This window comes from Pteropus medius, unplaced genomic scaffold (genome assembly GCF_902729225.1).
Source record: "Pteropus medius unplaced genomic scaffold, Ma_sr-lr_union100, whole genome shotgun sequence".
NCBI classification, from domain to species: domain Eukaryota; kingdom Metazoa; phylum Chordata; class Mammalia; order Chiroptera; family Pteropodidae; genus Pteropus; species Pteropus medius.
In genome coordinates, this window is record NW_024355205.1 from 19,354,530 (window position 1) to 19,382,324 (window position 27,795).

The window sequence follows — 27,795 nt, forward strand, 5'->3', positions numbered from 1 at the left end:
TGTTGCTGCATCATTTATTTCATTTTAAATGAGAGTCCATAGCAAAGTAGAGAAATTCTCCCCTTGGAGGAAAAAAACAAAAACAAACAAAAAAAACAGGTTCTTTGCGGATGTTACCTTTGGAATTCCCATGAATTCTTGCTCTTTGTGGCTCTTGCCCTTGGCTTTCTATGAGCCCTTCTTTGTATTTTAATAATCTCCATTCTCACATTCCTCCTCCACTCACTGCTCTATGATTTAGCTGCCTGAAATGTGCTGCTTTTACTTGAAATCAAAAGATCCCCAGCTAAACAGGATGAACAAAAACAAATAATCATTATATACTTGACGTGCCTGACACACGAGGGCAAATTAAGTATTTGCTGAATAAATAAATTATAAACTAGAACATGTGTAATTGATTAAAATTCCAATGTGGAAATAATTTGCCATTTTAGACATGCTTTTAAAATAATAAAATTATGGAGAATTGCTAACTTCGATTCGTATCTTGCTCAGTAATAAATTATAGCTGGGTAAAAATAAACATTTTACAAGAGTTTGTTCTGCTTTTATGAAATGACACTGGAAGCTTTAGTCCCTACATCTAAATGTAACTTATTATGTGACATAGTTACGGTAGTTTTAATTTATAAAGAATAAATATTTGGTGAAAAAATTCCCTGAGGGCTGATATACATTCTATTAAATGAAATAAAGATAGAAGTATAACTTTTTATTCTTGGGGAGAGGGTTACTTTTGAATAGAGAACATTGTCATGATTTAAAAATTCTACACACTAGATTTTAAAATACAAAATTAACCTTCTAAACATCATATTTTCAAAACTCAGTTTCATTAAAGATTAAATATATTAATCATGAAACCATAAATATTCTATTTACAAAAATCAACATATTACTTGTGAAGATGGTAATAGAGACTTGTTTGAATATAATCATTTTCTATTTATTCATTCCCTAAACTGATTCAGGAAATATTTATTTAGTTTTTAAGTACAAAATACTATGATAGGCATCAGAAGGGAATATAGAAATAAAAAATAGGTAAACTATTACTAATAAAAAAAGACAATCATTATTGCAAATAAAGTTCTTAGCAGAGAAATAAAGAGGATATGTTCAGCCAAGTGGTATTAATTGATCAAAGTTCTGGTATGATTTGGGCATAATTTATTTTGTCATTTTTATTAGTTTCTAGAAATGGAATTACAAGCTGATCAGTGTCAGACTTTGGAGGCAAACATAAATAGTTTTTAAATGCTTAATGATTAATAATACTAAGGAGAAAACAAACACAACTCTAATTTTAGCCTAGTTCGAAGGTAAGTAAACTTGGAAACAGCGAATTCCAAACTTCATACTTTTGCTAAATCTAATTGTGTTTAATTTATACCCCTGAAGTTACTCTGACTCTTGTATGATAGCTCGTGACTCTTATATGATAACATTAATAGCCAATTGACTAGGAGCGAACATGGTGAAAGAATAACACGTCAGGAGAGAAATGATAAGGACAGATGCAGAGTGCAGTCTTTGGAGCAAGAATTCTGTAAGTAAGTACTGAACAGACTTCACCCCGACTTGGGAAGGCCTGATAGGCTAAGCTGAGTCATCTTGGAGCTTGATATAAAATTCGTATTCTTCCTTCTGAAGTGCCTAAAAAGTTAAGGGTCTGAGCCGTCATCAGTCTTGGCCTTGTTCTACCCAGCTGTCACCCTGCAATCCCAAGCATAGCCCTCTTACTCATGGCAAGACACCAGATGATTGTGGGGGGTACTGTGATGTCTGCTCACATATTGAGAAAGATATTCATGTCTTTTTAAATTAGCTTTCAATCTTTAGGAGTACATCAAGAAATAAGTAAGATTTTGATTATTTTAAGTTTTTAATGTTCTCTAACACTTATTCTAACACTCCTTTTAAAAGGAGATTTGAGCCCCTCTTCTCCACGCACCTTCAGTTTATAAAAAAGCATTCTCTGTAAATCAATGTTAAGCAATCGTGTTCATGATAGATGGCTTCAGGAAGGCAAAGCCAGCTGTTGCTTTTAATCTTGTGTGCTATGAAAGCAATGAGAGATGTTTGCTTTCTCTTTTATTTATGTTAACGTCACAAATAATATGGCCTGTTCTGCTGTTTGTCTTTGTACTCCAGGTCAGTTGTATCTTTCCTACAAAGTTGTTTAAGCTGGTTATTTTTCCATTATTGGTAATTGAGGAAAGGGCAGATCTAACTTAGATGAGCAGTTTTTGTTTTTATCTGGAGTTTTGTTTTTATTCTGGCTGTGCTTAATCAGGAATGAATATAGAAGGCCATGAGTCTTCTTTAAGATTAAAAAATTTCTCTTTATAAAGAAATATTATTGCTTTTAAAAATTAAAGTCATATTCTCATTATTAATTAGAAGTATATCCCCTCTAGATTCTATGTACAGAAATAAAAAATATATGAATAAGAAATTTACTATAGGATATGTTTTATAACAAAATGCTTATTCAGTTATGAAATTTTAATTAGTTCTAATTGTTTAATGAAACAGTTTAACCAGTATATATCATGATTGTGTTGTACTCAATTTTTCAGACCAAATTAAAGAAAACTCAAAAAAATCAGTTCAGGAAAACAACATCAGTATAGTAAATAGTTGGGTAGCTATTATAGTGGCTTAAAAATAAACACTGTATTTAACATTTTTCGAATGTTGCTTTTCTTAGTGATCTTAACAAATTTATGGATCTTTAACTATTTGTTACTGGAGACAGAGTTTGAACCTATCATTTTAATTAGTACATTATCTTAGTTAAAAACAAACACATCAGTCTTTGCAGTTACCAGCTAGTTCCTTCTGTCAGGAGGAACTAGGTGGTAAATTGATTAGTCCAAATACTCTGAATCTTTTTCTTTGGAGTATGTTCATTCCAAACCTGGTTAGCCATCAGTCTGTCTTTTGATCATTTGCTTTTGTTATTGTTCAGCCTTTTTTTTTTTTTTTTAATATAACCTCATCTTTGCACAAGCTCAATTATTTTGAAGGTTTACTAGAATGACTTGGTTTTTCATAGAGTATATTTCCTTGAAACTTTTTATATTCTTTATTTCAATATCATTGATGTTGCAAATATATTTTATTTTTTGGCTTTTGTTTTCCCTCGGAGTTCGAGACATCCCTTCCCCCTACTCTTCCGAGGAGCACTTCAGATTACCATTGTTATGCTAGAAATTTCAGCAAGCACTTCCTGAAGGTTGTCAGTTTTATTTTGCAAACATTGCAGCTTTTTTTAGACATCACATACCTTACAGTCTTCTACATTGAATTGTTTATTTTGAAATGCTTATAGGATCTGAGCACCCAAAAATATATAAATGAGAAAAATTAATTTGTCTTTCTTTTGTGGTGTTCTGCCCTCTGCTGGCAGCTCCATTTAAAGCAAGTGAATATCATTTTTAAATAAATATTAAATACCGAAAGGAATTCAAGAAATGTGTCTCAAATTTAAACATTTGTGAACTGTCAAGAATAACTTTGAGGACTACAAAAGTTCTTGGACTATAAATATTAAACTCTTTTTTATAAATTCAAAGCCTCTGCTTTAAGTTTTGGCTTCATGGCCATGCCCAGGTATAAGACCATCATCTAAATAATCACAATTTTCACGTATGGTTACTTAAAATTTTCCTGGAGGACTTGTGGATATTTAGAAATATGTCTGTAGACGTCATTTTGAAAAATACTGGCCAGCTTCTATACTTATTTTACAGGTGAGAAAGCTGTACTATATCCCAAAAAGTGAGGGGGCCTTGTTTAGGGTCACCAAAGCATTACAGGCAGAAGCCTTGGTAAGAAAACTCTGGGTGTGCGTGCGTGCGTGTGTGTGTGCACGTGTGCACGCGCGTGCATAAAACGTAGTTATGTAGTTATGTGCCCACCTGGTTTTCCTTTGCTTTCTGTCTTGAAACAATACACTGTACTTTATTTAAAGGTTATAGTCATATTGAAACCTGAGATGTCACCTGGTATTGAAGTTACAACATTTGTGTTTATTTATTTCATTTAAGAATCCACTCACCCACTTAAACATGGAAGCTAAAAACCAAATGCCCCACCATAAAGTAAACGAAACAAAGACAAATCTTCTAATTTATGAAAGAACTGTGGGTAATGTATAAAAAACTAAATCAAGTGTAATGTTGATTAATATAATTTAAAGATTACCTGTTTAAATACTTAAAATTTAAGAACTTATAATACTAATAACTAGTATTGACCTACAAGTTATCAAGATATGCCAGGAGATAGTTATCACTGGACACTTTTTACAACCTACAAACATTGGCATTTAACATTTGGGTAAATTCAATGAATGATGACAGCATCAGCAATGAAATTCACATCTAGCTTGCCATAGCTCCATCAGAGCAACTTGTAAGAACAAGTCTCTTCCTCTTTCAGACAATCAGAACCCCATCTTTTTGTAAAGAAGTGAAAAAGAAATGCTTTTGAAATGTGTTCACGGGACACTGAATGAATGCAAAAAAGCCCTCAGCCAAATTGTTTTGCGTAGTATTTTTTGACAATTTCTTCAGAGATCTAATTTCTATAAAGTTAATAAAAATAAAAATATTAAAATATTGAAATATATAGTTTGTATAGTATTTTCAAACTTAAAATTTTAGGAATTAAAGAAAATAACTTCAATATGATCAAAGATGTTGGTTTTGAGGCATTTATTTTTACTTTCAAATTTTTTGTATGCTTAATTGGAGTTGTCTCAGACCTTCTAAACCCTTTTAAAAGGGATGTTAAAACTTGATTTCATTGCATATATATTATGTATATCTATATCATGACTATTATATAGCTTCGTCATTTTAACTTATGCTGATGTCAGTTTTCTGGAGACCACAAGGGCAGACTAAGAACAAATGAAAGAAATAATCCTCAATCTGCAGCTTCTTTTATTTTGGTGAAAAGTTACATTTAAACTGAATGAATCTAATTTTATTTATTTTCTTTTTACTGAATTTTATCTTGTTTTCTCCTGACTGTGAAAGCAATTTCAGTTTCTTTGCACTATTGGAAAATTGCTTGAGCGCTAAAATCTAAAGTAATTTGATTGTTTTATTTCTTATTTTTTTCTAAGAGAATAACTATTGAAGTCATACATTATTCTGGAGGTATAAACTTTTAGTTACCACTTAATTCTTTTCCATTAATTTTCTTTATAATAAGTTTATTTTAAAAAGAAAATTAGAATATTATAACTGATGTCTTATTTTTATACAAATTATATAGATCAGTATTTTAACAATAAATAGTTTCAGTGCTCTTGTATTATTCTTATTGTGGGCTCATAGTTTGATTGAAACTTCTAAACATCTCTATTTACTTCAAGATTATTTGATTAGTTGGGGAAATATTTTATAGTAAGAGCTATTTTTTTCAGGGAGGTATTATATATTTGTGTGTGTTAATCTATCTAGAAATGATAACTGTTGTGTAACAATTATGGGACCAAGCCATTGCAAACCATTCTTTGGCACAAGAAGAAAAAGATCACATTTGCGTTAATCCTTAATAATTAAAGAAATGTTGAAAAAGATAAATCAGCCTTTCGATCTATAAATAAGTGAGATTTAGCTAATATATTAATCTATACTACTAATCTCAACTAGATTTGAAAGTAGAAGTTTTCTAACAGCCTAAGACTTAAATATATTCAAGTGAGGTGTTTCCAATTCCCTTAACCCTTGTCTCCAATTCCAAATTATTGATTAAGCTCTAGCCCAGGTGTAATGTCTCCTGTACTCTGAGTAGTCACAATTCAATCTCACTGCCAATTCTTTTGTATGAGATTTTTAAAAATATATACTTGTTTAAATTGGTATTTAATTCATAGAATAAAGATTTCAAACTTACACAGTTGTGGTTAGATCTCTAAATAGATACTGTGCATCTTAACCTAGGGATAAAGGAAATGCAAGAGCAGATAGTTACTGAAATTTAAAATTCATAGTTGAAAGGCTAACCCACATGTCATCTTGCTGAACTGACTCTCACCTCCCTCCCTCCTCAGCCCCCCACCCCCCCACACACAAGTTAGGGAGAAGGGTTCGAAAAGAAAACAATAAAATACATTCTCTAACTTCAGGTCTTTTACAGGCACAGAATTTTAAAGCCCAAGACAAAAAGCTGGGAAATAATAATCATTGTATAGGATTAGCCACTTTTGGGGCAAGAAGGGAGTTTAATTACCAGGCAGCATAGTTTTGGAGCTTGAGTTGCTTAGAGTTAAAAAGAATATTAAGATCCTTTTTGGATGACAAAATACTGATACTGGTATGTCTGGCTCACCCAGACATAGTTAAATCTATGTTTCTTCAGTTCTCGGAAGTAGGAGAGAGGGCAGGCTTGCTGGGTCTTACAACTGACATAATAGTGGAATGGGGTTCTCTAAAGTGTGTGTCACCACATGAGGATTTATGGGAAGCTCAAGGCCTTTTGAAAATCTGAGACCTCAGCTTGGAAGAGAAGAGTAACTTGTCTAGAGACAAAATACAGTATGTGTTCATCTTATGGAGTCAGCTATTTAAGGCTCTACTTGTGAGGGAGATCTCTCACTCAGAAACACTCTCTGGATGGATTCAATGGATGTTTGCTGAAAGAAAATAGTGCTAGAATGAAAGTTATTCTTCTTAATGAAGGCAACTCATATTTTCTTCAGAGCCTTAAGTGTACCAAAAAATAAAAGAAAAACTACTCCTGTTTTCAAGAAACTGACAAATGAATGAGAAGCCCACCCTCAGCCTCCCTTCAGAATTTCACAAACTTTTATAAGGGATTTGAGTTTTAAGGGAACTTAGGCTTTCCAAGAAGAGTTATATTTTTATTTAATAATGATACCCTAGCTTAGAGCCTAGGGAAAACAAAGAGCTGAGAATTAGAAATACTATTAGAAATAATTCCAGTCATAATTAAGAAGAAGTGAATACCAGTTCTGGGAGGACATTCCTATCTAGAGTAATGCCTACCAAGATTAGACTCCGCTCTAAACAATAATAATAATAAATTTAAAAAAAAACACTTGAAAAGGCATGCCAAATATATAAAAATTTAGACTAGAAGGGTAGTTATAAATTATGTGCTCAAGCAACAATATTGGGTGATTTCCTGGCATTTGGTAATAAAGAACTGCCATGTTTGAGCTAAAATGTTTTAAGTCCATCAGCCACTACTTGTGGCTTTTTTTTTTTTTCCTCACTGCTTTCTTTTACTTGGTTGCTAGGCAGATTCTCCTCATGTCCAGGTTAAAATGCTTAGAGCACAGAAGAATTCTGAATCCTTCTGGTTCCTGGCTCCTGTGCCTTATGCCCTCTTCAGAGTAGTGAGTTTCTAAATACCCAAGCACCTTCTTAGTTACACTGGGTATTTGAGCAGCTCAAACACTCTCCTGCTCCTTCCCCAACATGTATGCTTAGGGCAAAAACCAGCCTGAATCTCGGTCTGTTTGGAAGAATGCATACTACTATTTGCAGTGGTTATTTTGCAGTGGTTATTCTGTTAGATGTTGTTTACACTATTGAGGTACATCAGAAATATGTTCTGGATGAAGGTGTTGATTGGCTTATATGGTAAATAACCAAGCCTAATTAACTTCCGATAATCTGCTTTATACCCTATTCACAGTGGAACGGTGGAACCTCAGGGTAGATCCAGGAACCTTGAGACTTGCCTGAGGTGACCTATGTAATTAACTGTTTCCTACTTATTTCTCCTTTCCAGTACCCTACCTAGAAAAGTAGCTTCCAATATCGTTAAATAATTGACAGCAGAGACTTTGAAGCTGGCACTTCTGGGGTTTGATTTTCAGTTCTGCCACTTATTAGCCATGTGACGTTGGGAACGCACATAATTTATTTTCTCTTTCTATGCAAAATACAAATTAATATTACTATGTACCTCATAAAGTTGTGAGAAAAATTTACATATATATACACATACACACATGTGCTCCTGCATACACATACATATTTATATTTATATACTCAGTTAGTTCTATGACATACATCTAGGATATTCTAAGACGTACATCGCCTAAAGTTAGGTCTGATACATTTTAAGTGCTCCATAAGTGATATCCACTGGGAAACTGAATCATTTAAATATTGTTGGAGTTTTGCCTGTGAACAAGGAATATTCTTCGCTCTCTAAAGCAGTGTTTCTTAACGCTTCTGTACATTGAAATCTCATGGAGAGAGACAAGCTAACTTTACTTTTTCTGTAACAATATGAAACAAACTCTTTGCTCCTTCCAAAATATTAGAATGTATAAGTGCACTGAGGGTGTAGAGTATGGCACACCTTAAATCCCCTGCATAAAGTTTTATTGTTTAGAAAATTTCCTTGCTTGCTGTTTTTGAAATAGATAAGAGAACTAATGGCACTGGTTCCCCATGAATGGGGACCACAGTACCAGAGAACACTGTGACTGGCCACCAGGGTTCCATTTCTAACACTAATCTCACTCTTTGACATTATTATAGTAATGATTTAGTCACTTTTTAGAATTTGCCCATTACTGTAGCCTGCTTGTGAAAAAAATCTTAAGAAAGTTTTCAGCAATAAGATCTTTGTTAACAATTTTTGTCTATTTGTTAGTTGAATTGCTCGTTTGATTTTCTTGCTTGCAAACGAGAGTATGATGACAAAAGGTAGATTAGTTAATGGATCTCACATTCTGTTTCTAGTAACAGATTAAAGAAGAATGAAAAAACTATGTGTTAGTTATTACCTTATCAAGAAACGGCAAGGTATGCGAATGACAAAAACCAGTGACACTAACCTGAGTGAATAAAGGAGCAAGATCATCTCAGAGAGTAATAAATTCTATGAAGCAATCAAACAGGTGAAATTAAGTTTGACCTATTTGAAGGCAAGAAAAAAAAATCAGGCACTGTGGTAGGGACAGAACAGGTAGTATATAATTTTAAATAGAGTGATGATAAAAGGCCTCCATGAGAAGGTAATGTTTGAGGATGTGGACATCCGAGGGCAGGTTGTTGAAAACAAAGGAACAGCAAAGTCCCTAAGATTGGAATTTGAGGAATATCAAAGAGGTCAGAGTACTTGGAATATAGAAAGCAAGCATGATATGAAATGAAAGTAAAGATAAATAGTAGCCTACATTGTGTGTAGGACAGAGTGGGACATTGTAAGAACTAGCTACAGTCATTGTGAGAATTTATTTTATACTCTGCCTGAGATGAGAAGCTTCGGGGCGATTTTAAGCAGAAGAGCTCCAAATTCTGTCTTTCATTTTAAAAAGGTCGTCTTGTTTGATGTGTTAAGAGTAACATCTAAGGGGACAGAGTAAAGGCAGAGAGACCTATTAGGATGCTATGAGAATAATAAAAATGAAAGCGATGGTGTGTCATAGGGGTTATTAATAGTGGAGGTGTTAAGAAATAATTGAATTCTGCAAAGACTTTGAAGGTATAAAGGATTTGATAACGCATAGACTATGACAGAAAGCTTGGAATTAGGTTTGACTTGAATATCGTTTTGACCTGAGCCAATACAAAGGATTTGGGCATTGCCATTTACTAAAATGAGATAATAAATGAGTGGTGATTAGGCAGGTGACTGCCTATTCTAGGTGACTAATCTGGAACTAAGGAAATTCAGGCTGAAGATGCGAGTTGGGAGTTTCAGCATACAGGCCATGTAAAGCCTTATGACTAGAGATCAGAACCAGAGAAGTCCAAGTCCTGAGACTGGAAGCACTTCACCGAGAAGAGGTCACAGATAGATTTAGCCACTGAGATTTAGAACAAGTGGCCCAGGAGGTAGGAGAGAATCTAGGAGTGTTTGACCACCTGGAACCAACTGAAGAAAGTATTTAAAGGAAGAGGGAGTGAATGACTGAATTTAACAATGTAGAGATCACTGTCAACCTTGAAAAGGCAATATTGGTGGTTCATGAAGTGAGAGGAAATAGAGACAGCAAATACAGAAAATTCTAGGGAATAAACTGGAGAAGAAAGTGATGTTGAAAAAGTTTTGTTTTTTGTTTGCTATTTGCTTTTTAAGATACGTGGAAAAGAAATATATTTGTATGTTAAAGAGAACAGTTCACTAGAGAGGGAGAAAATGACGATGAAGGATAGAAAGGAGAGAACTAGAGTAACTCCTTTGAGAATCCAGAAGAGGTTGGGATCAAGTGCAGAAACAGAAAAACAAAACTTACAAGGAGGTGAGAATCCTTAGTTCATCTCTAGTAATAGGAGGTGAGATAGACTGTATGGGTGAGGATACCAGTGCTTGGGTCAACGTGGGGTGAGAACTTGTGAAAGTTTGCTTGAATTGATTCTGTTTTCTCAATAAAACAGGAAGCAAGTTTATCAGCTGAGATAAAGGTTGGTGGAGTCAAAGTGGAGGAGATTTAAGTAGTTGAGTAAATTAGAAGGCTCAGTTGACTGGAAAACTGTAGTATGATTACTGGAAATCATTAAGGGCATATGTGAAGTTTGTAGTTTTGATTCAAGTGGGACATTTTATCATGCTTCTTTGTTTTCCTTCAACCACGTTCATCTGCAAAGGTAGATGTGTAGAACAGGCAGAAAGATGGACTTATTCAGCTTGAAGTAGTGACAAACAAGTAGTTAAGTAAAGAGACAAGGGAGTTGATTACACAAGAGAGGGATTACTCTGACCATAGGTCATCCATACTTCAGATAATAAGAAATTTTATGAGAGAAGTGAGGAAACATTGCTATAATCAATGAATTTGAGTTTCCACCTGTTTCTAATATTATTGAGCTTGGAGACAAAACAGGAATGAGTTGGAGTGCTTGATACTGAGATAATAAAAGGGGCACGGTTGTTGGTCATGACACATTCTAGGGCATGACCCCAAGACTGTTTTATTCAAGACAACATATCAAATAGTTGGGAGACCAGAATGCTTAATGGATCATCTAAATAAATAACACTACCAATACAATCATGAGACGTTGACAGTGAGCTCAAAGATAAAATCTCTTGAGACATAAAGTGAAGGAATCCAGGGCTCAGAAGATATTACCCCAAAAAGGAAGGGTTGTGGTGGTATGGTCTATTGCAAGTTTTTCCTGTAAAGAGTCAGATGATAACTATTTTAGGCTTTGCCAGTCACATATCTCCTCCTCCTCTTCCTCTTTTTTTTTTTTTTATTTTTCCTCCCCCCACCACCCTCCCCGCTACAATGCTTTATAATGTGTAAACCATTCTTAGCTTAGGGTTGTACAAAAACAGGCAACAGAAGGTATTGGGCCTGCAGGCTGTAGTTTTCTGACTCCTGAACAGGGCTGGAGTCAGAGGGAGTAGTCTGTAAGGAACAATAAGTAAAGCCATGCCTCACCTCCAGCTCTTATGGTATGAAGAAAAATAATGAAAGCAGTGTACGTCGAGTAAGCACTACATTTCAGTTGTTGAAAGTTTAAGAGAAAGACAAAAGTTGAAGGAATTCCCCCCATTCTTTGCTGATATGAATAAAGCTAAAAGGAACATACCTGTACCAGTTGTGTGTGTTTGAACCTATGTTTTATTTTGTTTTGAGAAAATACCTGAAAGTGGAATTGCTTGGAATTTTCTAGGTTTTTTTGTTTTGTTTTGTCTCACCCTTCCCCAACCCCAAGGGATAACCCTATTTTGAAATTGCATTATTGCCATTAAATTTCAGTAAAAATTAAACTGTTCTAAAAATGTTATCATTCTTATCAGATATAGTGACTACTTTCAGAATGTTAGTTTCATGAATCCCAGTACATTAACTCTCTGGCTCTCTCCTCTTGTCTTCTTTATGCCCCTATGACTTTAATTGTCAAAGAGAATATTTGTTTAATGTGAAAATATAGGTGACTTTTGAGTACTCAGCTCTCCGGTCAAAAGATGTTTGTAAGCATTCATATCAGAGCCACTGCCTCCTACCCTTGAGGAAGGAACAAATGGAACAATCCAGCCATGGATAAGCTCAAAAGTTTATTTTAAAGCAATCAACACATTTTTTTTTGTTTGTACATGGTACAGAGATAACCAATTTGAGACCACAGATTCAGTATATATATTCATTACATTTAATATTAACTTTCAATTCCCTTATTTACTCAGAAAATTATTCCAAGATTGTATTTTTAAAACAATTTATTGCTATAAATATGTGTAACACATTCTCTTAGTTGCGGGCTATTTTCTTACTCCTTAGCTTAAGAAAACATAATTTTCTCAACTATAAAACCCCCATTTTGCAAAATTCCTGGTGACATAGTCCTAGAAAATGAAACATAAGTCTATTGATTGGAGTTTCTGGGATAGCTACTGAAGTCCCGATAAAATGGAATAGCCTCATATGTAACTCATCTTTTGCCATACCTCGTTTCTGCCTAGCTAGAATATTCAAGTGAGTAGTTACAATAAAATGGCATTAAACTGAGGCAATTGCTTTTGGAAAAAAATTGGCACTTACATAGAGGAGTTAGGAGTATTTCAGACCATTGATTAAAATCTTGTCATTACTTAGATGAGCAATATTTGCTTGCATTAATTTTTCTGCAATCGTAAATAATAGCCAACTCAGAAAAAGAATATACAAGAAAATAAGACATTTTAAGAAGATTAACAATGTTAACAGGAAAAATCTTAGAGAACTAGCAGATAAACAATTTAGAAAATTGAATGAAATTCCTCAGAACGAAAAAAGAGAAGAGGGACTATTTATAGTTAAGAATTATGATTTTACATGTGAACCTTACTAGACCATTCCAAGAAAGGCCAATTTCTAACATCTAGATTTTCTGATGTCTTGGGATTTACTTTATTTTTAAAATATGTCATTGATATGTATTTTACTATAGATTTTCCCTTAGCCAACTCAAATATTGATTTTTCATCTTGTGAGTAATTTTGAGTCCCGAAAAGGAAAGTAATCCATGGATTCCATTCTCAATGTGGTTATGCGTCACTGAAACTCCAGCATTTTGAAGTCGGGTGACATACATGAGTCCATCATCTCTAAAGACGTCATGTTGACATGTGACGATGTAGGTCTGAGATAAACTACGCAACTTCTTGTCATCAGCCAACAAGGGAGACGCTCTCACGTCCAAGAGATCTGGATATTTTTTTAATAGCTCAGAACTACCATAAGTTCGATTATTATAAACATGTCCTTTTATAAACCTCTTGGGGAGTAAGGAACTCCAATTAACAAATTTAAGTAAATGACTTGATTCCACAGGTACATGTTGGTTGGAAAGAATGGTTTTTTCAAGTGATCTATCTGTTGAAAAATATTCGCTCCAGAGCCTGACTGTGAGTTGTCTGAACGGTGGAAAATTTGAATTTTCTCGATGTGATGGTGTATCCATATCAAGAATCTGAAGGGTAGGATAAAATAAAGACTGGATCTTGGGTTTGAACTTGCTCTCTGGATCATCTAAGATCTGAGGAACAATTAAGATTACTTTCACAGAATATTTTCATTGTAAAACTATAAAATAACTATAACAAAATAAGTTCTGTGTAAATTCGTAATCTCAAAAAGACTTTAGTAATAATTGAAATATACTATCTCAACAAACTTTCAAATATTCAAAATGGGCTTCTTGAACTAGAAACTCTTTAATGAAAGAATACTTTTAAAATTAGAGTTGTCAAACCATATTATATGATTTTCAGGTGTACAATATAGTTATTCAACATTTACATACCTTACAAAGCAATCACAATAAATCTAATAACCATCTGTTGCCTTACAAAGTTATTCTGATACTATTGACTATATTCTCTATGCTGGATGTTACATATCTGTGACTTATTTATTTTTTAAAAGAAATTTGTACCACTTCTTTCCCTTCACCTTTTTTACCAATCAACCCATCCCTTTTCCTCCAGCAACCATCAGTTTGTTTTCTATATCTACGAATCTATTTTGTGTTTTGTTTTTGTTTTTTTAGATTCTGCATGTAAATGAATCATATGGCATTTGTCCTTCTCTATCTGACTTACTTCACTTAGCATAATACCATCTAAATCCATCCATATAGTCACAAATGGCAAAATTTCATTCTTTTTCATGACTGAGTAATAGTTTAGTGTGTGTGCATGCATGTGTGTGTGTGTGTGTGTGTGTGTGTGTGTGTACACTACATCTTTATTCATTTATATATTGATGGACACTTAGGTTGCTTCCATTTTTTGGCTATTGTGAATAATGCTGCAATGAACACAGGGGAGCAACTATCTTTCTGAATTAGTATTTTCGTTTTCTTCCGATAGGTACACAGAAGTGAAATTTCTGGAATGTATGGTAGTTCTATTTCTACTTTTTTTGAGGAAAAAGATAATTTTAATTTGAGAATTATCTGTTCTGTACTTAAGGATAATGCAAAAATATCTAGCAATATTGCTAATTAAAAATTTAATGTTCTATCCTTTATACCAAGAATGACAGCCAGAAGGACTGCATAAACTTGACCTTTTTACTCTTTTGGTAATGTTAAGAGTTTATTAAAAATACTAGTCTACCAATAGGCTTTGCCATGGAGAGAAAGGATCACTTAATAGAGATTTCTGAATTGGCTTTGATTCTAAAGTGACATACTATTTTAAGTGATTAGGACAGGTTTTCTGTGTGAAACATTCTATTCGAAATCACTCTGTCCTTTTCAGGCCTAGGTATTAGGTACTAGGTACATTTGTAGCCTGCAAAGAAGAGTGAACAAATACTAGAGAGAACAAAATAAGTGATCCATAAGTTAGAATAAAATTAGAAAATATGTTTTAATTTTTGAAAATACATACTTTAAAATTCAGTTTTACATGTTTTTCAAAGTGCATAATATAGAATACTATAAAAGATGTATATAACTTCTATATAAAAATACAAATGTTGAATATATCTCAAATATTTTGCAAATTGCAGTGTTTATTAACATTATAACTATAATGGTCAAAATAGGTCATTTTGGATACTTTAGAGACCATTTCTAGGTATCATTACAGGTTATCAGTTATATTTACAAATTTGTACATATGACCTTCAAAACTACTCTGTAAAGTTGAAAGTGTTCATTTTGCCTCATCACTGAGGAAATGGGTACTTAGCAAGATTAAATAAACCAGTCAAGATCACATCTGGAAATTACTGCATCTCAAGAAAACCTAATACTTGGTACCTAACCTAGTGCTTTTTCTGCTATATTATAAAACCTACACCAATGCTCAGAAATGCCCTCTGGGAAGTTTCAAATTTCTGTTCTGTATTGTTGTTGGAACAAAGCCTAATTATAATTTCCTTTTGAACCCACTTTTTAGTGTAAAAAATATATATTTAATGAAACATATAACATGAATGTTTTTTAATTGCTTTAAACCCATATTTTATTATCAAGTCAACTAATAAAATCCAAACTTCTACACCAAGTTCATAGGTAACTTCCCTTCCTGGCTCACAGTACTAAATGAGATTAGATTTTAAACAATCAATGGTATTTTTTTTTTTCCTGTTCATAGAAACAAAACCTATTTTACATATAATCTGGAAAGAAAAATTATTTATTATTATATTATTAAATGATATAAAGTAATCAATTTTAAATAAAGAAATCTCTTGATACTTTATTTCTTTTTTGTAGGTAGCATAGAAATCTTTGAATGTGCTATTAATTTTCTAAAAATAGTGTGACTTTTCTGGCAATAGAGAAATTCTCCATTGTAAATTGTTGAATCCATCTGAACAGTTAATAGCATGAAAGCATCATTGTATGGTCTTGCAAGTATATAATCTCATTCATCTGGCTAGTGTAATATTTTACTGACACATATCATATAATTTTAAATCAACAATCTATTTAGACAATTATGATTTCACTAAGAAAAAAAAATCCATGACAGGAGCACAGATTGACATTTTGATGTTTAACGCATTTGTTCTCAATATTCTCTTTGATATTTTCAGACAATCACTATCCTTATATTTGAATTTATCTTTTAACATATGCATTAAAATAGTTTATTAGTAGACACTTTTTAAAAATACAACCTAGAAATGATGAGCATCATACCTTTTGCACTACTGCTGCAGCTAAATTCCCTCCTGAACTACTTCCAACAAGGCCAATTCTCTCGGGGTTCACGCCATATTTTGCAAGAACTTCTTTGCGTAAGAACCACTTTAAGGAATTATATACATCTTCAAATTGAATTGGGAAATGATACTTAGGTAGTAATCTATAGCTATGAAGAGAAAACATGGTTATGTCGCTCATATTTTTACTTTTCATTAAAGCATACACATGCCAGACATGCACATATCCTATGTATACAATTCCTTTAGTTTCCAAATTGAACACAGCCATATATATAACCAGAGCTTGGACGTTGAAATAGAACATCACCAGTGCCCCAGATCGTTCACATAAATTCTCTTCTATCCAATCTTCTCAGCCTCTGAGTATCCACTAACCTGGTGTACAGCGTAGGTTAATTGTGCCTGGTTTTGCCCTTTAAATGGATGGAATCATATAGCATGTACTCCTATGTATTGGGCTTCCATTGTACAATATCATGTTTTTGAGCCTTATCTCCTTTACCGTGTGCTTCTGTCTCCCCATAGAGTACTCAGTTACGTCAATATACCACAACTCATTTATACATCAAAATACTGATGAGCATTTGAGTTTCTTGCAATCTCAGGCTTTCACAAACTGTGCCGCTATGAATATTCTAGTACATTTTTTTTGATGAACACGTATGATATATATCAATAAGTGTTATTGACAGTCAGAGTTATGCATATATGCTTTGCTTTACTTAATATTGTCAAAGAGTTTTGGAAAGTAGTGGTATCGAGTTATTCCTGAACCAGCAGTTTATGGAAGTACCTCTTGATGCATATCAACACCAACACTTGGCATTTTATATCTTTTTCATTTTAGCATAATTTTGGGGATATAGAATTATCTCCTTATCATTTTAATTGATATGTTCCAGATATATGTTAAATTTTTATATTTATTGGTTATTTGGATATATTTTTCTGTATGTTGTCTTTTCTAGCCTTTCCCCCATACATACATATTTGTACATTTTTGGATCAGAAAAAGATATGTGTATACGTATATATACATATATCTTTTGATGAATGTACATTTTAAATTTGGAATCTAATCACTTTATTAAGCTATATGTAATTCACATATCATAAAATTTACCCATTTAAAAAGTGTAATTCAATGATTTTTGGTATATTCAGAGTTGTGCAACCATCATCACTTTAGAACAACTTTGGAACATTTTATCACCCCTAGAATAAATCCTACCCATTAGTAGTCACTTCTCATTTCACCTTGCCTCTGTCTCGAGCCCTAGGCAACCACTAATCTTTCTGTCTCTGTAGATTTGCCTGTTCTGGACATTTCATATAGATAAAATCATATAATATGTGGCCTTTATGACTGGCTTCTTTCACTTACCATAATAATTTCAAGATTTAACCATGTTATAGCATTTCTTTTCCATTGATAATTAATCTTCAACTTTCAATTGTATGGCTGTATTACATTTTATTAATCCATTCATCAGTCAATGGACATTGGGTTTTCACTTTGGGGAATTTATGAGTAATGCTGCTATGTACATACAAGTTTTTATAGACATGTTTTTTGTTTTCCTTGTGTATATACCTAGGAGTAAAAATGCTGTCATATGCTAACTCTATGTTTAATCCTTTGAGGAACTGCCAAAATATTTTGCAAAGTGGCTGAGCCTTTTTACATTCCCACCAGTATGGAGGGTTCCAGTTTCTCCACGTCCTTGCCAGTATTTATTATTATAGTTTTCCTAGTGGGTGTAAATTGGCATCTCATTGTGGTTTTGATTTGCTTTTCTCTGATGACTAATGATGTTGAGCATCTGTTCAGGTGCTTACAGTCCATTTTAATAGAGTCAAAATTATGTTATTTTTATTCAATGAAATTGATATTTAATATAAATTAAATATTTAAAGGTAAGACCTGTGTTTGCATAAAAATTTTAAAGTATATTTTATCTTTCAGAAATGTGTGATTCATTAGTAATTTCAATGAATCTAACATAGGTGTGTATCTTACAGGATCATTTGACTTGCCATCTTCAAGAAAATAATTTTTAAAAAATAAAGTTGGGATACAAAACAGTATAAACTCGTATTTTCTAAATTCTACATGACTATGTTCCAACTTTATAATAATGATAAATAACTTGATAGTCATGGCTGTTTCTTTTAACATTTTCTTTCTGAAGTTTAAGTTTAGATAGGCATATGCAGCTCTGACCTAGTCTATCTAGCAATTCACCCTTAATTTTAGTGTCCTAAATCTTCTCTTCAACACAGATTACTGATCCAACAAGTTATTTTACACCAACTCATTGACCATGTCTGTTCATTTGATAATACATTTTAACATTTTAGACTCAAGTGCTACATATGGAGCTAAGTTCTTTTCAGGAATGTTACAACTTTATCTTCACAATGACCATCTAAAGTAGGAATTATTATGATGTACTTTTATAGATGGTCCCAGGGTTCTCATTGCTAAAATCTGTGAATTAAACACTGAGAGAAAATCCAGTCCAAGTAGTTTTGTTCATGGATAGTATAATTAAAATTTTAGATTTTCCTTCCTGCCTGAATAACACACGCATATATATACCCATATTTTTTTTCTTGAATCTGATTAGGCAGGCCTGGCCTTCACTTTTTATCACCTACTCAATAATAACTAAAACACATTTGGCATAATCGTACAATAAAGCTGAGAGAATTGTGGCATGTAAGGCACGTGGTCTGAAAACAAACCAACACAGCTCTTACTTGGATGATACGACAACAGCGTCAAGTCTGTCCGCTGTCCATCTTGAAAACAGGTCATTGTTTTGTGAAGCTGAAATAAAAAGATGTTAGTGGGAATGAAAAAATGAAGAGGAGACTGTTCCCTTCACAAAAAAATCTTGTGCTTGCTTTGTATTCTGGAAGTTCTCCACCTGCTTCATATTGTAATACTAGGGAAATACATTTAATGCTAAACGTAGTCGTAAGAAACCATCTCTCCACAACTCAGAAGACCTTGAGTTTCTCAATGAGCCTCTTAATTGCTCTTTGTTTCTTTTATCTTTTGCCCTGCACATTTGATCATTGGCTCCTCTAAGGTAATTTCATTTTCTAGAAGACTCTCTTAACTGGAGGAGATATATGAGTCTGTGTTAGGTGATGGGCATTTAAATATAAAAAAGAGAAGTCACTGACTTGACCAATGTACTGTCAGATGTGTGAGCCAAGGAGATATAAATGGAATTGTGGTAACACAAAAGGACCACTTAAATCTGCATGAGTCAAGAGAAAAACATCTGAAAGTAAGTGGGGTAGAAAGACATTTCCTTAAAATACGAAGCTACAACTCCCTCATTCCCTGCTTGCATCTGCACTACTATCCTAAAAATGTATCTAGCTAAGCCCTGAGTTTGCCTCTTTTTCTCTTGTCTAAGAGGAAGCGTTGGTGCTCTCCTTATCCATCTCCAATCCTCCTGTGTATATCCAATTTTTTTTACCAGTGCTCTGAATCTTCTTCCCTCTTCTTCCCTCTGTGTTGCTTCTTCACTGGTCAACACTTTCAGCCCATCTATTTTTCTAACATTTCCATTACTTACCTTTATTTTCTTCAGTTTTATGAACTTATTTATGTCTCTCTCATATAAAACAAAAAAATAAAAGTAAATGCTCTTACTTAACTGTCCTTTCAATCTATCATTCACTTGCTTATTCCTTTTATGATTAAGTTCCTTTAAGGCCAGCAATCATTCTTAAAATGTCCTTACCTCTCGCTTTTTGGTGTCTCTACACTTTAATAAAAAAATTATTTTTTATTAATCTTTCTTGAGACTCACATTCTTTGGCTTTCTTTTATTTATTTTCTTTTTATCTCTTTGCTTATTCCTTCACCCAACACTATGTCTCTGTCCTCCCCCCGTTCAGTCATTCTATCAGAGCAAGATGATTATCTCAGGTCCTCTCTCCCCCCACCTCTCTCCCTCTCTCTCTCCCTTCTTCCTTTTCCTCCCTCTCTCCTAACTTCCCACATCAACAGAAAATTTTACTTAATTTTAAGACAGTAACATTTTTTTTTAAATTTAAACTAATTTATTCTTCCCTCTCTGGAGTTCAGAGTTCTTAAATTCAAACCCAATGCAGTCTCCATTCCCTTAGTTAATCAACATCCCATTCATCTAAAGTAAACAGATGAATATCAAACACTCTGAGACTCAAGCCGGTTAGGTGATTTTCTCAAAGTCACACAATTGGGACTTTTGTTCCAGTGGTTATACATCTAAATATATTTCTCCTTTTACTATAATTCTATATGTCAAGAAATTTTGTTCCAGTGGTCATGTATCTAAATATATTTCTCTTTTTACTATAATTCTATATGTCAAGAAATTTGTAACCTTCATATTCAATCTTGATTACCCTGGTCTATTATTTTCTACATTTATTACTTTATAACACTTATGGGCTGATTAGAGATTATTTCCATTAGTATGTAAGCTTCAAAAGGCAGGTAGTTTTGTTTGTTCAAAGACATACCCAGAGCTCCTAGAATATTGCCAGGCATGTGGTAAATATGTGAGTAAACGAGTTAATGCATTAGACGGTTTTCTAATATCGAAGGGGAAAAAAAAGCTAAGCATACTCTCTCAGACTGTTCGCAATTAATATGAAAACTTTTGTGCTCTCAGCTTTAATTGATGAGAAAAGCGTACGTGGAAGAGAGTAATTAAAGTCTTCAAGGAAGAGTCAATCTTTGCCAGAAGAGCAAAACAAGAGAAGATGAGAGTTCGTAGTTTCTAAACAGAAGCACATTGTATGCCTACTCAAGACGTTATTTTATAATAAAAGTTTTGCATACTATCCCAGTGACAGAAAATTTCCAAGCCGTTTACTTACCAGCACTTTCGAAAGTCCAGGCACCACCATGGATGTAAAAGATACCTCTTCTTAGTGCTTTAGACTGCTTCTTCGGCACATATACACGGACGGGGATGTGGTTGAAAGTTGTGTCAGTCACAGTGATATTTTCATCTGAGATTGGTGGAACTTCTTTTACATGCAAAAGAATCTTGATGAAATCCACAAAATTGTAAAGTCCCAGCAGTTCGATGAAGTTAGCCTGAAAAGGAAATTCATGCACATCTTAGAATTCAAATTCCAGATGTCAGAGATCTATGAACATATAAAATACACATTAGCTTTAATAAGCTCAAGTTCAGTGAACTAAATTTTCATACACAAATCTCCTTTGGTCCTTTCAGAAGGACCAGAAGGGCAGAGGCTGTTCTCACATTTGGTCCTTTCCACCAAAAATGTGTCAATTCTCTGCAAAACTTTAGGGTTACACAGATTAGAACACGAGAAATGATCTCAAGAACCTCAGAGTTAAGTGAGAAAGATAATATGTAAACTGTTAAAAAATGTAAATGCTGCCATAGAGCTCTGCGCATGGTGCTTTAGGAGTAAACAGCAGGAGTAGTTGCTGCAGTAGTAAATGAAAAAGAATTTTCAAAAAGGAAGTAACAATTTAATCTGAGTCTTGAAGGAAAAACCCTTCCAGACAGAAGAATTAGTTTAGCTTGCAGAGGAGGAGACTGTTGTTGACTCAGGGAAGTGTGGTTGTAAATCTGGGTGCATATGGGGATGGTAGGCAGGGTTAGGGGTGAAGCAATGGATGGGAGAAGAAAGGAAGGCCAGCCTGCTACCTGCAAACTGTTCTTTCACCATAGAACAAGTCAGTGTCCTAAGCACTTTATGTGTATTAATCTCAATAATATTAATGACTTTTATACATATGAAGTTGGTAATATCACTATATTCAGAGATGAGGAAAATAAGCCCACGGAAGTTAATGAAGTAGTCCAAAGTCACAGCTAGTAAGTGATATTTTCCAGGATTTAAAATTCAGTAGTTCGATTCGCAATTTAATGTTCATAGCATAATCCTTCAATAAAATGTATGAACAGATACTCAAAGATTGCCAGAGAAGGAAGCCAGCCAAACTAGTCAAGAAAAACAAGATGAATCAAGAGAATAATTGACTGCACTCAGGATAATTCAGATAATTCAAGAATGAAAAAAGACATTAAAATAGTTTTAAAGGTGGATTTTTTTTTGAGAGTTCTGAAAATGTATTACATTCATAAATGGTGGACAAGCTACAAAAAAAAGCTAACTGAGAAGAAAAGTTAAAAAAATATGTATAATTGCTTAAATAATGTTTTAAAAAGTGATAGCAGAGCTCAAAGAAAAAATAATCAAGGACCTATTGCAAATTATAGAGCAAAGAGCAAAAACGAAAAAAAAAATTGTTCTGTTTCTTGAAACTTTGATAGCTCTATATTGCATGTGAAATTAAATCAAAATTTGCTGTCATTGCCCACAGAGCACTGTGTGATATGACGTCTAACCTCTTTTAACTAAATTATGACAACTCCCCCATGTATTCCAAATGTCTCATGATTTCTTAAACTTGTCAATATTTTGCAGTTGGGACTTTTGCACTGGTTGCTGGCTCGGCTCGAAAACTTTCCTGATCATCTGTGGTGCTGGTGCTGGTGCTGGTTCCTTTTTATAATTTGGTGGTTAAGCACATGTTTCCTCTTCAAAGAGGCTTTTTTAGACCACATATACAGCAGCCCCGCTCCTGTCATCTTCTCAAATTACTTTCTTTTCCTCCCGTTTATCTCCTTCAAGCTACTTCTTATGATCTGAAATTAACCATTCATTTAAATCTAATTTGTAATTTTTCTTCACTAAAATGTAAGCTCTGTGGGGGGCAGACTCTTTGTTTGCCTAATAGGATTTGATAGAGAGTTTAATTGTTGAATGAATGAAAAATTAAAGATCAACCTAGTAGTCATAGCAACATCGATTTAAGTTCTAGAAAGTTTTTTTTTTTTTAAATGAAGGAAATAAAATAATCAAAGAAGAAACAGGAAAACATCCCCAAGAAACCAAAGAGAGTCATATCTTTTTTCACAGGCCAGCAGCAGAGACACAGCCAGGCAAGCAGTTGCCTTGACACTCCAGGGTCTTCTCTTCCAAATCTGTACGTCATGCCTTTCATCATTAATCCTGGACATCTGCCAACCAGTCAGCTTATGGAGTATCTCCTTGAGAGCTTACTTACATTCCCTTAGTCTGCACTCTGGATCTCAAAATGATTGCATGAAAGTCTATTACTAAGACAGTGTTGCAGACTCAGATGATCTCTGATTTGCTGACAAATTAAATACTAAACAACATCTAAGAATTTCAAACAAACATCATTGTCATGACATTAATACTACCTAAACGAAGCATTTTTAATAAAAGCTACTCAAATGCCTCCTCGCTTTTCTTTGTTTTTAACATGATTCTGATATATAAACAAATCAAGTGAACAAGGAAGCAATGTTTTTTAATAGTAAATAAACAAAATATGAAGCATTTCATTTTTAAAAGATGATTCAATCAATCAATCAATCAATCAATCAAAAAAACTGAGCAAAGTCCTGGAAAAATTTCTCCCAATCAAATGGTTGCATATACATGTGAATTCATAAAACTTCAAACTTACCAAATGTATTATAGTTTTCATTTTTGCATTAAGCCATATTAATTTCCATGGGTCTTCAAAATCACTTGGCGGAGGTGTATAAACATAATATGCTACAAGGACCCCCAGGATCAGAAGGTACAGGGATTTTCTTCCCATGATGTAGTTTTTATGCTCCTCTGTCTTCAGAACACAGAGAACAAACTTGCTTAATATGCCAGAAGAGTGTGCTTAGTAGTGCTCTAGCTTCACCTAGAAGTTGTATCTAACTGAATACAGAGTTGCTCACTTAGTTTTAGGGTTGGCATAATAAGGTTGAAATTTCACTTGCTAATCCAGAAGTAATTATGTGAGTAAAGTTCGAGGTTGAAAAATAACTGGAAAATAGGGCAAGTTCTATCAACTATCACACCCTTCTTTGCATTCCAGTGAACAAACGGGTATTGAGTAACAACTTAGAGAAAAAAATCCTTTAAAGCTAATGAAATAATCCATAGAAAATATACAGGATGCAGAATCTTTATTCTAAAGTAAGTTGTTCTAGAATAGAGGAAAACAAATGAACATATTTTTAAGATGAGAGTATAGAAAACAAGATAGCTGCCATCTCTGCCTCTACAGAATTTACATTATCTTGCAGGAGACAAACATGTTAGCAATTAAGTCTGATAATTTTTTGAGAGGAGAGTTATAGAAGCGAAATTTATTAATCATTAATCTGATCCAGGCTCTACGCTAAGTGATTTATATACATAATCTGAATCAGTAAATCTATGAGAACAGTATTTTTTTTTTCCATCAATGAGTAAAATGAGTTTTCAGAAGGTTAAATAACTTGACCAAGGCCATATAAATAATTTTAAAGCTAAAACATTCCAGATGGCTAATGAAGTACATAGAAAAATTTTAAAATAACTTTTAAAAAATTATTTTCTTAAACCTAGTACATAAATATTTGGAAATACAGAAAGATCATCATTATCATCACATCTCTGCATTGCTGTGATCACTACTATTGATGTCTTAGTGTATTTCCTGCCATATCTTTTCTATGTACACACCTTTTTTTTTTTTCTTTTTTCCTGTGACTTGGAGATAAGCATTTCTTCAAGGAATCCTGGCTACTTTTGGCAGAGAATGAAGGTAGAGAAAATTTGGCACTAGATATACTTATTGATGCTAGGCCATTTTAGCGTATGAAGTTAGAAAATATAGATTTAAAATATATGAATTTATAATATTAAATTTAAAACTACAAGACTATTTCTTAATTTCTCTATTTTTTATAATTGCTATAGTTTTCAAGTAAGCACTTTATTTTATATTACTGAAATCTTGTGTGTTATTGTTGTAAGATTAGAAAACACTGACTTGCAAAAAGGAAAATACAAAACTTTGAAGCACTCCATGGAGTATATTACTTTTAAAGCAGCATACTGAGAAAGCAGTTAAATTCTATGAGTATTTTTATACTTTCTATGCATTCATTTTGGGTGTAATAGCAATACATTAAAGTAGATTTTAAAAAAATAAACGTAACAAACCAGTGGTCACCCAACAACCTGACTTGATGATGTTTCTACTTGTGCACTTTTCGCTTATGCCTATTTGAACACCTTATAACTTCTGATTTGCTCCATTCTCCTGTGACGATGCTTTCTATCTCTGAAATGGGTTGAATCTGTTTCACTTGTCATTGAACCTCCCTTTTTGGCCTCTAGAGACTAGGTTCTTGCAATATGAGGAAGTCAACTGAGGTCTTTTCTTTAAGTACGTTCCAGCAGTCTTGGTTTCTTCATCTAAGTTATCAGTAATAATAATAATAATAATAATAATAATAATAATAATAGCTAACCTTAACAATATATGGTGTTTTCTTTAAATTTTCCTCACAAGTATTAATTGATGCTAACTACATATTAAAAGAGAAAACTGCTGTACCGAAAGGCTAATTATAATACTCACTGAAGGCACACTGCTAATTATCTTGTTCTGCCACAGTAGTTTCTTACAACTAGCGGAGAATCTATTTTCTAATGTAGAGTTATGTCTTTGTTCACCCTATATTCTCTTTGGAGCAAGAGAGCTGGGGCTTGGGTTTAGTTCACTACCCATTTGCTATATATCTTTATTCTGAAAATTTTATTTCTAATATTTCCTATTTGCTTTATACTGAAATATAATTAACTGTCTTAAAATATCAATTATAATATCTCTACGATTGATAAAATCACCTAGGAATGATTAAAATTTGTTTATAATACTTTCTACCTTAAATTTATCCACTTGACTTAAGTACTCAATAAAGTCACTAGAAATTCAATTAAAAAATAAAAATTCAATTAAAAAATAAGCAGAAATTTAATTAAAATAAAAATTCAATTAAAAATGTTTTGTAACATTTGTATAATATTATCATTGTGATATATGGTGAGCTTCCTTTATCTTAATTTGTATTCAATTTATAAAATATTTTGCATTTACTTTAATTTTTATAATAGCAATGTACCTACTGTATCTCTGATTGTATCCCACCTTTTTATACTCTTCTCTGTAATGCTCAGGTTGGGTTTCTACGAACTTTGCAAACCCCTTTGTCCTCCGGATACTTGTTAATTTCTGCCAATGGTGAGCACTAGCAGGAGATTGGAAGATGGGAAAGAGGAAAAGGGATTTTTCTTCTTATTTCTGGTTTCTTTTGGCAGTCTTCTTTGTAAATTAAATTTACTGGGGTGACGTTGGTTAACAAAATTTAATAACACATGTACTGTGTGTTCACCACCCAAAATCAAATCTTCTGTCACCATGAATTTGACCCCCTTTACCCTTACCTACCTTCCTCTCTCCCCTTTTTCCCTCTGGTAATCACTAAACTGTATTCTGTGTCTATGAGTTTTTTTGTTTTGTCATTGTTTGTATTTGTCTTGTTTGTTGCTTTCAGTTTCATATTCCACAGATAGGTGAAATCATATGGTTTTTAACTTTTTTTTCTGTCTGACTTATTTCACTTAGCATGATAATCTCAAGATCCATCCACGTTGTTGCAAATGGCAGTATTTCATCTTTTATTATGGCTGAGTAATATTCCATTGTATATATGTACCGCATCTTTATCCAATCATTTTTCAAAGGACACTTTAGTAGTTTCCATGTCTTGGCCACCGTGGATAATGCTGCATATATCTCTGTGGATCAATGTTTTCAAAATTTGAGGGGTAGATGCCCAGAAAAAGGGATTTCTGAGTCATATGGTAATTTTATTCTTAGATTTTTTTTTTTTTTTTTGAGGAAACTTTAGATTGGTTTCCATAGTGGCTTTACCAATTTATATTCCCACCAGCAGTATATGAGGGTTCTTTTTTCCCTAAAACCTCTCCAATGCTTGTTATTACTTGTCTTATTTATAATAGCTATTCTAACAGGTGTGAGGTGGTATCTCATTGTGATTTGCATTTCCCTAATAGCTAGTGCAATTAATCATCTTTTCATATATCCGTTGGCCATTTGCATGTCTTCTTGGGAGAAGTGTCTGTTCAGATTCTCTGCTTATTTTTTAATTGAATTTTTGTTGTTGTTATTGAGTTGTATGAGTTCTTTATATATTTTGGATATTAGTCCCTTATTAGAGTGGTTGTTTACAAATATCTTTTCCCATTCAGTTGGTTGCCTCTTTGTTTCACTAATGGTTTTTTTTTTTTTTCTGTTTCTTATGCAGAAGCTGTTTACAAAAGAGAATTGAAGAAGACACAAAAAAATGGAATGATATTCTGTGTTCATGGATTGAAAGAATCAACATAGTTAAAATGGCCATATTACCCAAAGCAATACACACAGATTTAATGCAATCTCCATCAAAATTCTATTAGCACTTTTTAAGGAAATAGGACAAAAATCATCAGATTTGTATGAAATCATAAAAGACCCTGAATAGCCAAAACAATCTCAAGGAAAAAGAATAAGATCAGAGGTATCAAACCCCCTGACCTTGAATTATACTACAAAGCAGTGACAATAATCAAAATGGCATGGTATTGGCAGAAAAACTTCAATTGAGAGCCCAGAAATAAACACACACATATATACGGGCAAATAATTTTCGACAAAAGAGCCAAAAACGTACAATAAGAAAAGAAAG

The 27,795-nt window shown here is 33.3% G+C and overlaps 1 protein-coding gene and 1 long non-coding RNA gene across 7 annotated transcripts in view; one reads left to right on the forward strand and one right to left on the reverse strand.

Moving 5' to 3' along the window:
- Window positions 1–1,285: 1,285 nt before the first annotated feature.
- LOC120598601 (uncharacterized) lies at window positions 1,286–27,664 on the forward strand. Its single transcript, XR_005651624.1, has 3 exons — window positions 1,286–1,556; window positions 3,762–3,839; window positions 27,376–27,664. It is a non-coding gene; the product is annotated as an uncharacterized LOC120598601 (long non-coding RNA).
- AADAC (arylacetamide deacetylase) overlaps window positions 12,091–27,795 on the reverse strand; it is a 52,704-nt gene continuing 36,999 nt past the window's right edge. For all 6 annotated transcript variants that reach the window (XM_039857519.1, XM_039857518.1, XM_039857517.1 and 3 more), the window contains 5 exons: window positions 23,682–23,843; window positions 21,017–21,239; window positions 18,890–18,959; window positions 16,101–16,272; window positions 12,091–13,478 (listed from right to left, as the gene is read on the reverse strand). In XM_039857519.1, the coding sequence (XP_039713453.1) occupies window positions 12,885–13,478; window positions 16,101–16,272; window positions 18,890–18,959; window positions 21,017–21,239; window positions 23,682–23,843 (1,221 nt within the window). In that variant the 3' untranslated portion in view covers window positions 12,091–12,884. The remainder of the gene's footprint in view (window positions 13,479–16,100; window positions 16,273–18,889; window positions 18,960–21,016; window positions 21,240–23,681; window positions 23,844–27,795) is intronic.